The sequence below is a fragment of the Palaemon carinicauda genome, chromosome 21, assembly GCF_036898095.1.
Source record: "Palaemon carinicauda isolate YSFRI2023 chromosome 21, ASM3689809v2, whole genome shotgun sequence".
In the NCBI taxonomy this organism is placed as follows: domain Eukaryota; kingdom Metazoa; phylum Arthropoda; class Malacostraca; order Decapoda; family Palaemonidae; genus Palaemon; species Palaemon carinicauda.
Window position 1 is genome coordinate 91,076,096 of NC_090745.1, and position 12,500 is coordinate 91,088,595.

General features: G+C 34.9%; 1 protein-coding gene across 27 annotated transcripts in view; it reads right to left on the reverse strand.

Annotated features, from left to right (window-relative positions):
- LOC137615324 (homeotic protein ultrabithorax-like) overlaps positions 1-12,500 on the reverse strand; it is a 1,252,187-nt gene that overhangs the window by 82,549 nt on the left and 1,157,138 nt on the right. For 11 of the 27 annotated variants that reach the window (XR_011039220.1, XR_011039219.1, XM_068345107.1 and 8 more), the window contains one exon: positions 8,383-8,424. The exons of 14 other annotated variants lie outside the window; for them this stretch is intronic. Coding sequence is in view for 11 of the 13 variants with exons in the window: in XM_068345090.1 (XP_068201191.1) it covers positions 8,383-8,424 (42 nt within the window). In the remaining 2 variants the exon portion in view is untranslated. Of the gene's footprint in view, positions 1-8,382; positions 8,425-11,080; positions 11,160-12,500 lie in introns of those variants that run through there. 2 more of the 27 variants (XM_068345110.1, XM_068345094.1) reach the window with 2 other exon arrangements.

A 12,500-nucleotide genomic window follows, 5' to 3' on the forward strand; every position in this document is an offset into this window, starting at 1 on the left:
TAGTTGTACTCGTGTGTAACTTTCACTATAATTTATTAGACTAAACGCTCTCTCTCTCTCTCTCTCTCCTCTCTCTCTCTCTCTCTCTCTCTCTCTCTCTCTCTCTCTCTCTCTCTCTCTCTCTCTCTCTCTCACACGTCAATCGTCTTCCAACGTGATACGTAGCTGTCAATGAAAATGATGAACGAGATCTTCCAACCTGGTTGTAGTGTCCAACCCTTCACCAAAAAGTGTCAGAAAAGTGCCACGAAAAAGGGGGGAGTCGTAAATTCTGAGCTTAGAGTTTACAAAAATTGATAAGTTTTAACGTCAGGTTAAGAAGCGTCTTTTCCGACAGTGAATTATGTTAAGGCAAGAGTGAATTATGGCTTTAAAGGGCAGAATGTAGTCGGTTTTCAATAACGAAATGAAAGAAAACAAATCAACAATGCTGACTTTTAAGATCAACGAAACATAATAGAAAGTAATTTTCGTCACTTTCATGAATAGGGTAAGATCCCCGAATATAAAAAGTATATTACTAAAAGTAAAAAAATAAACAAAGACTGAAAACGAAAATCCGCTTATTCATTGCAGATATGCAAATAAAATTCACCAAGAAAAGCAAAAAACAAACAAAAATCTCCACAAACTGAAAATGGAGCCCAGAAAGATCCATCTCAGCTTTTAGGCTACTAGCCATAAATCAGGTGGGGGGTTTCCCCATTCCATCTGATTGAAAAGACCTCCAGCCAAATATGATAATGGCCGGACGCTTATATCGAGAAGGGTCGCTATTTTTCACAAGCTAAAGTCCCTCGTCTCGGGTAAAAAATCACATTCTTATCAGAACATTTTTATAGACACGAGCTTGTATATTATTATTAAAGATCTGAGTATGAAGCTTGTATCGTGTTTCATTTACATTTACATTCCCAATCCACCAGATCTAGAATAATAAGTTTATTCATATAAATTATTTTACATATTAATTCGGTAATTAAATTTTGGAGACATCATAGCCTTCACTATTTAAATGACACGTTATACTTTTTCTATTATGTTTTCAGATAAAAGGTACACGCAAAGGAAAAAAAAAAAAAATCATGGCATATAAGCCATAAGAAAAAGTATTGGCATTTTTCTAACATTAACATGGGCTTTATTCAGCTGCTTCAAACTTATAGAATGAACTAACACAAAACTTTTTTCATTGTTAATGTTACCCTAAAGTCAAACGTGTACAATAAAAATGAATATTCTTTACTGTATTTACATGAACCCATGTAAATATAACATATATGCAGACAATTATATTTGTTTTGATTCACTGAAAGTTGATGCAAACTAATTACAAAAGGGCAGACCACTCAATTCATTCAGTGAAAATATTGGTTCTCTCTCCTCCCATTTGCACGATTACCTTGAAAACTTCCAACGTACTATAAAACATGATGGAATTTCTATGCAAAGTTCATCATGCGCCAAACGTGATAAAAACTTATCTTTACAGGTTCGACGTGTAATAAACCTTGGTCAGAAGCCCCTTCAAAGGTGACAGACGCTAAATGTAAAATACCTTTATCTACAAAGTTTCAACGTGCATCAAATCTGAGAAAATTCATCTTTTAAAACGTGCACTAAGCCTGGTAACTCTTTACCTTGAAGGGTTAAGCGTGCAAAATAAGCCAGAGGTATTGTTTCCCCTTCTCTCTGTCTCTCTAATGTTTCTGCATGCACTGAACTTCAGAAATGCTGTTTGAAAGTTCCTGCATGCAATCAATGTTACACCATTCTCTCTTATGAAAATACACCTGAATTCAGCTTATAAAGAAATTTCCCAAGAAAGTATCAGCGGTCAATGGCATATGTTTTATCTGAACGATTCAACAAGGTTGACCTTCACCCATTTCAAATGTCAAAATTATTCGTTGTATGTAAAACTATCCGCATAAAAATATAAAGGAGAGAGAGAGAGAGAGAGAGAGAGAGAGAGAGAGAGAGAGAGAGAGAGAGAGAGAGAGAGAGAGAGAGAGAAATCCGGGACATTACTCGTTCATTGGTAATACATTTAAAACCTTCAACATTTTAAGGAACTGGAACATCATTCGGTTCAAAAATAATTTCGATTACTCTGCTCAATAAGCCTAATTTTTCAAGTTAATAAACGATGCTGAAAGAATAACTCCAATAGGAAATACAGTAACATATTTTTGCGTCCGTTGCTGACAATAACTTCAAACCTATGTTCAAGATTAGATTTTTTTTCTGCCAACCGCCCAGCTTAAATAAACCTGAACTAATAATAAAATTGCCACCTAGTATAAATCATACAACGCAATGATCAGCTGTTGTTTACCCACACAAAGCCAAGATCGACTATGTAAATATATCGCTCATCTGCACCAAATCGAACTGAAGAATTTGAACCATTTTCATAAAGAGATTTTATGGAAGTCTACAGTGGAGCTACGAGTGGCCATTGATTAATGCTAAGCATCAAAGTAATATTAATAGTCTTGATATTGCGTAAACTTAACTTGAATGTATCATAGTACGGCAATTTAGTTTTTTTTCATCCTCAATAACAAAGGTAAAAATTCTGATGAATTGATTTACAAAGGACTGTAATTTATTACTTTCGATTATGTCATGTTGTATTTTATTGCATTATTTTTATATAGCTGGGGCATAATGAAGGACGGGAAAATACAGTAAATATATTACTTGTTTAAGATATCCTGAATGTTAATAAATTTGGGTAAAAGTTTACTCTAGTTTTATACGCACACATACACACACACACACACACACACACACACACACACACACACACACATATATATATATATATATATATATATATATATATATATATATATATATATATATATATATATGCACACATACATACACAATGGTTGGGATTTCAGAAAGATTAAACTTAAAAATTACTATAAAAGCCTGTAAGCATCTATAATTCCCTTGACTATTTTCCATACGAGCATTTATCACTTTTAGTAATGTTGTATGATTAATGCTATATAGTTTCTCCCATTCGCTGATTTTATAAAACAAATCTTTATCACTGAATATATAATTTACTTAACTAACTATAACTAGTAATTTCATCTATAATTTATTTTTTACTTTGCTTTTTTTACGAAAGAACTTTCTAATTCAAAATCGTTAAGTTTCAAAAGAACTCGAATATGAGTGTGCAAATAAGATCTACATAGACCGACCATTGAAATATGTTATTTGTCGAGTTCTCGATATTTATTTTTCCTACAATGTTTGCACAAGTGTACCCATAAATATCACATATTGGAAATAGGCTTCATCTTACTTCTGCTAAGTGTGGAAAAAATTACGTCTCTATTACCTTTATTTTGCCGGATATTTATTCGTGGCAAAGGGCGTATATTTCTTTTACCCTGATTTCAAATCGTCATTTGATCCTTTTATTATCGTATTCATATTTCTAAATATGATGCAATCATTAAAACTATTTGACATTAAAAGTACTTTAAATAATAATTTAAAAACATGACTTACTAAGACTACCATAATATAACCAAGGAGAAATGTCGCCAAACGTAAACCCTTGAAAACGAGAGATGGGGGGAATCCTTCCCTCTCTGATTTTTATGAAACTCAGTGAGTGGGCATCTTAGGCGTTAGTGACCATTTTCCATAAAAATATCTTGAACTTGAACAATTTAGTAAGTTTAAAATTCAATAAAATGACAAACACTTACTATTACCTACTCTGCATTTCATGAGTTATGATACTTAAGAGGTTCTCGACCTTTAAAATTAAGTACAATGTACTAGAGATATTGTTGTGTATTTGTCCTAACATTTTTTTGAGGGACAGTAAGGTTAACATTTTTTCTCTTTTTTTTTTCATGATTTTGATAAACTTATATTCAGCCCTGTTTGTTGGTTAGTTTATATATTTATTTAATTGTGAGCAACTTTACACAAAAACTACAGTACCGATTTGACCAAACTTGGTAGTCATGTTGGGTATGACCCAAGGATGAATAGTTATCATTTTGAATGAAGTACGTCAAAGTACAAGTACGCAGCAGTACTTTTAAAATAATCGTAACGTTAAGTAAATAGCAAATATCTTGTTTTATTTTTTGTATGTGAAGAATATTACGCAAAACATTCTGAACCAATTTAATTGAAATTTGGTGAACATGTGGGGTATGACCCAAGGACAAATCCATTAGATTTTTACGAAAATTCATCGAAGTACAAGTAAGCAGTGGGGATAAGAGTAAAACTAGAGGGGCACTCAGTAGAGAGCATGCCTTCGCCACGCCAAGCAGTCTTATTTTACTCTTTAACTCCACTGCGTGCTTCGATGTTCTTCAAAATCTAATGGATTTGTCTTTGGGTCCTACCACGACATGTCCACCAAGTTTCTTTGAAATTGGGTCAGTAGTTTTTACGTAATATTCTTCACAAACAAAAATTTAAATAGCAAAATTATTTCCACTTACTTAACACTGCAATAATTTTCAAAGAACTGTTGCTTATTTGTTCTCTGATGTACTTTATCCAAAATGTCACAGATTCAACCTTGGGTCATACCCAACACGACTACCAAGTTTGGTCAAAATCGGTACTCTAATTTTGGTGCAAATTTGCTCAAAAACACATAAACAAACAAATAAATAAACTAACAAACAGACAGAGGTGGATACATACCCTTCGCAAAATCCTTGATTTTGGCGAACGCAATAAGACTGCTTGGCGTGGCGAAGACATGCTCTCTACTGAGTGCCCCTCTAGTTAGTAGAAGCTTTAAGTGTTGAGGAATATCTAGTCAACAAATATTTTTTAAACTGATCTGTTTTCTCAAGGTGACATATCAACTTGAGGATCAGCATTCCATTTTTCTACGATTATTATGAAATTTTACGGGATAAATCATGGTGGTTGGTAATTTTACTTCAAGAACATCCACTACCTTGGCGCTTACTTCCAAGGTCAATGTTTTTTTTTTCTTTTTTTTTAAAGAAAATTTTTTACAAAAAATAAATCCTCTTGATTTCCATATGTACGCAGTTGCTAATATATTTATATATACGGCAATAAAAATGCAGCCGTTTCTAGTCCACTGTAAGCCAAAGGCCTCAGACATGTATTTATTCCTGCCTGGGGTTTGGCCAGTTTTCACCACCAAGCTGGCTAGTGTACATTGGTGATGGTGGGTGACTTTTGTTTGATTCTTCAGAGCAAAACAACCTGGTATGGGTGTCCCCGAAGTACAGCTTTGTTGATCACAGCAATACGCAAACCCATTCACCACGTTAAGGTATCCCCACCCAGAACGTGACTTTATACAGACGTAAATATACATACATAATATATTATTATTATCATCATCATCACTGTTACCAGCAAAGTGAGGATAGGGAACAAGTAAATATTTGAACTATATTATTATGTTCAAACTTCTGAAGTTCCTACAATTCAACCTCAAGATTAGGAAAATCATTCCACAATCTGGTCACAACTAGAATAAAACTTCTAGACTACTGAGCAGTATTGAGCCTTATGATGTAGAAGTCAAGACTGTTAGAATTAACTGTATACCTAGTACTACGCACAGGATGGCACAGTCTTCGAAGACCTAAACTCAAAGGATAGTCAGAATTAAGAAAAATCTTATGCAACATGCACAAAGACCTAACTAAACGATGCCATAGATTAATATCAAGAGCAGGAATAAGAAATTTGATAGACCACATTTTTTTCCATCAAATCCAGATGACAGTGGGTAACTTGAAGACAAAAATTCTTGAAAGACACTCAATAAGCCAACTTTTTGTGAAGTGAATGAAGAAACGACCCGAATGTGTTTCTCAAAATTAAATTCGCAATTAAAAAAAAAAAACACAGAATTCTACAGGAATTGTATAAAGTTGAACATTGTGAAGACAAACATCTGGATGTTGAAGAGCCCCTGTCCTCGACCTACTTATAATCAAGCTTTGAGTTTTGTTAGAGTTCCACTTTATGCACACAAATTTGCCTCAAACACTAATTTTACTTAAATCTCTATTTGGGGATTCAGCAACCCCAAATCTTCATTCAGGAATAGAAATGTGCAACGAGAGTAGCATCATCTGCATATGCAACGAGCTTGGTTCCTAGGCCAAACCCAGATATTATGCATATATGGATGACAAGTAATGGGCCAAGAACACTAACTGAGGAACACTAGATATTACATTCCTATAGTCACTATGGTCCCCATCAACAATACTCTTAGCAATCTATCAATTAAAAAGTCAATAATGATACTAAGAAAAGACCATAAATTTCCAACTGTTTAAGATTGGAAACAAGGGCTTCATGATTAAAACTGTGAAAATCAGCGCTAGAATCAAGCCCAATCATACGAACTTCCAGCAATGGAAATTGTAAGAAGTGCATCACATGTTCCAAGGCCTTTGAGAAAGCCTAACTGCAAACTATGGAACAGAATATTACCTTTAATATATCTATTTAGATGTTTTGCGAAAAGGCGTTCAAAACTTAAGACAATATGAGAGTTCTGAAAATTGGGCGGTGATCAGTAGGGCTAGAACTACCAAAAAACATTTACCTAATGGAGTAACATTAGCGATTCTCCAACAAGTGCATAAGGAACCTCTTCGTTCTAACTTACGAAAACTAACAGACACTTTAGAGCTAACAAATCAGCGGTCTTTATAAAACAAACAAAAAACATTCTTTGTCTCTAAACCTCCATAACCATCAAAGTCCAGCAAGAGTTTTATTTTCACAGGACTGAAAAGCTAAACTAGTTGGTTTAGCTTCAGGAAACAAGATCAAGTTTCTCATTACTCTGGTTACTGTCAAACATATGGGCAAAAGGGATTGCTTTTCTTTTGGACAGTAAGTGACAGAGCCATCTGAATCGAGCAAAGGAAGAACTGCTAAGTTTACACCAAAGAGTGCAGATTTAAAGGTAGCCCACCAGTTAATAAACATGAATATACACACATACATGCATACATACAGTATGTATATATACACATACACATCTACACATACACGATACACACACACACATATATATATATATATATATATATATACGCGCACACACCGAACCGAAGTACAGAGCTTGTTATGAACTTGAAATCCAGTTAGAAATGGGTACGATAATTTTAAATTAAAACCCTTTTAACAATTTCATAATCCTAGCCATTCGTGTAAACTTTCTTCTTTCTTCCCCAGCTGCATCCCGCCACAGTCGCCTAACTACTACTGTAGGTTCTTAATTCACTGCTTAGTTAAGTTAACACAACCATAACAGAAACATTCTTAATTTCTTGGAACACGCCCATCTGTTCCCCTTCATCCGGTCCAGGATTCGAACGCGGATCCTCAATCTGACAGCACTGCGTTTTTTTTTTTTTTTTTTTTTTAGAGAGAGAGAGAGAGAGAGAGAGAGAGAGAGAGAGAGAGAGAGAGAGGAGAGAGAGAGAGAGAGAGAGAGAGATGCTAATGAGAAAATAAATGGGCGAGCATGAACTAAATATTTATTGCTTCCGGACACCGTCATGTAGCCTACTTTATCTGACGCCGAATGATGTTCTTGTCGAAATAACCAAGAAAATCGATCACGACGTGAATGGAAAGTATTTCTCCCTTTTTCCACCGGAAATAAGTACTTGTCACATTGCGCCTATCTAAGAGCAATCTTATTTATTGCTATGATTATAAATAAGACAGTGAACAGAGACAAGAACCGTTTGTTGTGAATACTAACGAATCTCTGATATTATCATATCAAACAAAACAAAATGAATAAAAACATGAACAACATAAATTGCAAAAGGCACTGGGTAAAAAAAAAAAAAAAAAAAAAAGATATTTGGGAGGTCAGAACGATTTTCTGAATAGGGTTCCACTTAAAAAAGGACTAGCAACAAATCAACGAATAATAATAATAATAATAATAATAAAAAAAAATGAGAGGTAATGTAGGTAAAAGAAAGATATGGGCGAAAATGTAAGCGAAGTAAAGGTCGAAATAAATTCTATCAAATGCAAATTGGAAAGGAAAGGATATGGAGCACTATAGGAAAGGGGTGCGAATTGGGGGTGAACAATTGATATGTAGAATATCAAGCACTGATAGACGGATAGATCTCAAAACGTCCGATAGATATAACATTCTTGTAAGACTTAAATGGTTAATTATCATTCCCTAATTGTGTTAACCAGTTAAAAGTCAAAAACTTTAATCTATTCTAAGTCAAAACAAAGTGAGTTGATGAAACTAGTCTTCGCACGCCACTCGTCTATAACTGTACGTAACGCTTAATTGCTAATGTAAATACTACTAACAAAACACCCATTAATTACCGTTTTGTCGTGCATGGAGTGTGTTTGAAGCACCTCACGTACCTGCAATAGAACAAAACGTACTGAAAAATATTGTACAGAAACAACAAATATTAAATAAAATTGTGGTAAAAACTCAACTGTAGTTGCCAATGAAAATTACCACTGTTTTAAACATCACTAGATAAAAAGGAATAAAAAATAATCTTAAATTTTGTGGAAGATATGACCAAATACATGAAAATTGTAATGTATACAGTAAAATAAGAAGGAATTAACATATTGTAGCTTAAAATATATACAAATGTCTACAAGGAAATGCAAATGATTTAGTTACTGTAAATAACAAAAGACCATAACAACATAATTTCCAATATCATTCCCATTATAACCAAAGATATAGGTTCTGATTTAAAAAAAAAAAAAAAACGCTTCCCAATTAAATGTAAATTTTCCATAATAGATGATTTTTAGAAAGGAAAATTAAATACTAGTTAGTATTTCAAGGATCGATAAACAATTTTACATAATTTTAAAATAAATTTGTGTGAAAAAAACAATAAAATCTAATAATAATAATAATAATAATAATAATAATAATAATAATAATAATAATAATAATAATAATAATAATACTAGCAACTCTTTCATTGGGACATAGATTTTTCAACAAAGAGAATACAAGCTTCATTACTGCAGGCGTCTTTCCGAAATGTATCACTCAGGATGTCTTTTGGGTTGTGCCCAGATTAAAGCGGGCAGAGCTCTAAAACCGGAAAGCTTCCCATGGTATACTAAAGCAGGGCAACATATGCCATCTCTAATAAGATTATAAAAAGGTGGATTTCTGTGTTCAAATAAAAAAGCGATAACAATAAAAAGCATTAGAAAAGGAAAGGTTTTGACTTTACAACCTAGGGTAAATGCCTGCGGTTTTCCTGGGTAGCCTACAAGGACCCTGGAGCAACGATGGCAATAACGGGGCATGCTGTATCCCGTAGACTTTAAGGCCAACTAGACCGTCGACGCAACCACAATGGAAAGTTGAAATAATGAAAAGGTAAAAGAAAGTGAGTATGGGATAAATTAATCCTTTTAGGGGTGGGATACCGATGTACCACAATAAAACTTATATACACATTCAGGTATAAGGATCAAGCAAAAAAAAAAAATATGAAAGAGTAACTACATTAAAGAGAGGGATTTATACACGATAAGTAAGCATGTACATTGGATACATCAACAACTTCCGGGACCTGCAACTAAGCAACAAGGCATATGGCAACCGACGCAAAGCAGCTGGAACTAATAAATAACCCATAGGGCCTATATCTAAAATCAAATCATACGCAAGTGACCATGTTCTGCTATTGACTTTGGCCATGTGGTAAACGAAAATCTACCTTCAATCTACTTTTTTATCGCTTTTACCACTGTGATAGGGGTCAGTCTCCGTCCCCTCGAACCGACCCTTTAGTCGAGGTGAGCTATAAAAGGGCTGTAAAAGTTTTGTCTTTATAATTCCCTGACTGCACTAAAACACCACCAAACATACGCACACACACCAACTCATTCACACACAAGGTGCACAAGAAGAGAAGAGTTTTCAGTGTTGCTTTTGATCCAGTTGGGAGTTGGTGGACTCACCATCATCCAAGTTTTGTGTGACCGTCGTTCGAAGACTACAAAAGAAAAACTAACTTTGACAAGTAAGAAAGATTTTTGTTTTTTTCTCAGTTTGGAAAGTTCTGTGAAGGGGGAGGGGAAATTAATGTTTTTTTTTTCTACTTTCTTGGCGTCAACTGAGTTACTAAAGTTGAGTTATTTAGTAATGCTTTGAATAAAAGGAACACTTCTAAGGTTGGTTTACAATAATGCAATTGAAAGAAATATTAGGCTGCATTTGGTAAAATAAGAAATACTATGGTAGTGACATTCTTAATGCTATCATGCACGCACTTTATGCAACGTGAGGAAACGATGTTAACGTGCCAGTAATTTCAATGAAACTGATTTGCAAAGATAAACGATAAAAATAAATTAAAACATCCATTGATTACTGTCTTCTATTAACGGGGATGGGTTGAAACGGAAAGTCTCAGTTAACAGTTAGAAATAGAAAATTTATAATATGTACATGTGCACATATACATTAATAATCACATACAAACACGTAAAGAACCATACAAAAGTAGCATATCTAATTTTCATCTCATTTGGTTAGTAGATTTTCACATTAAATATACATTTGTTATAATATGTTAGATATCTTTCGCATTTTTTTATATGAAAATTACAGGAAATCACATCAGTCTTCAAGGCAATATGTTCCACAAAAAGTATATCTTGTTAGACGTTTATACAAATAAAACTGTAGCAGAGGGCATTGTTACTATTACTATGGCATCAGTTAAAAAAATCAACCTAAAATCTCGTTAAAGATTTTGCAAAAACAAATACAAATGTAGAATGTTAGTACGATAAACATCACATTAATAAGCCGATTAAAGGTTAAAAAAGTCTCTTCCAGTCCCAAGTACCATGCAGACATATATCACGCGGCTCTCTTAAATACTTTCCAAGAACTTTGCGGGGGAAACAACTGGCACCTTGGAGGAAGTTCGCTCTCGTTTTCTCCGAGAGAGAGAGAGAGAGAGAGAGAGAGAGAGAGAGAGAGAGAGAGAGAGAGAGAGAGAGAGAGAGAGCGACTTGGGCTTACGAGGTGGCGGAGTGGTGGTAGTGGGAGGGAGGAGGAGGAGGGGTTGTTGAAGGAAGCGAGGGAACCACGTGGACGTCCGGACTCCGCCACCTTGCTCGATGATCGATGACCAACGTTCAACTGGTGAGAGCCAGGCCACGCAGGGCCCCTAAGTCTTCTCTGACTCACTCCCACACGCTCTATTTCGTTCCGAGATTGCATCATCATTGCATAGCATCTTGCGCCCTACGTTTGCACTGCGTTATAACCTTTTCCTTTCTTTCCAACTTCTCCCAAATGCCGATCAAAACGGATGGAACGACACGTACCTGGTAAACGGTTCAGCACGACACCTAGAGTAACAGCAGACTAAAGCCATTGAACCGAAATTATATCTTTTCTTGTATGGGGCACATGAAGTCGTAATATTTTACATGTGTATGGTACAAACGCGTAATATTATCATTATTTACGACTGAAACGAAAATGTGCATTTCAAGCCAAATTGCGTCTTTCGGTTTGGGAGATAGAGGTTAAAATGCGTATGGACTGCCATTTACGTAACTATTTACAAGTGGTAGCAGCAAGTGTCATTATAAATACACGTCAGTCTAGCAGTTTGGCAAGTGTTACCTGTAATATCGGTAGGGTATGAAATAAATGGTATATATAATATGGCAAAGATTATCTTACATAGTTAAATAAAAAATTACTTGTTATCCAAAGGCACATTTTCAATATATGTTTGGAATTCTATTCCTCTTTCTCTCTCTATATCCTAGCTAAAGAATTCTTCTTGGAAAGAAAAAAAAATATAACCATGTAGCCCTTTCCCAGCCTCTAATTTCATAACGTGATAAAGTATTTCACTAATCACAACGAATAGCCATTAAACACCCAAACCACGATAAATCATCGTTCAATGCATTAGAGGAAAAGTTAAATTCAGTTTTAGTACCACTATCTGTAAAGGCATACCGAGTTTGTTTCGCTTAAATTATGTAGTTAATGTTCGCACGAATTATGGCAAGGTGAGTAATCTTGAACAAATTTCCGAATTTCACCAACTGGAAGTGGAATGAATGCGAAACTTTCAGAACAAAAGATGCAACTCTCTCTCTCTGTCTCTCTCTGTCTCTGTCTCTGTCTGTCTGTCTGTCTGTCTGTCTCTCTCTCTCTCTCTCTCTCTCTCTCTCTCTCTCTCTCTCTCTCTCTCTCTCTCTACAAATGCACCGATACTATTCAATGCTCAAACTCAGACCTCCTTGCAGCCTCCAGCAATCCACATCATTATCATTCTCATCCATTCCATAATCACCGACCACCTAAAGATCAAGGTGGGTTACGAGGCAATAAAAGGTTTCTGTATGTCAGTACTAGAGGCGGATATCCGTGATTAAATGTATACAAGGCATCACTAGGACAACATGTCAAACGGCCA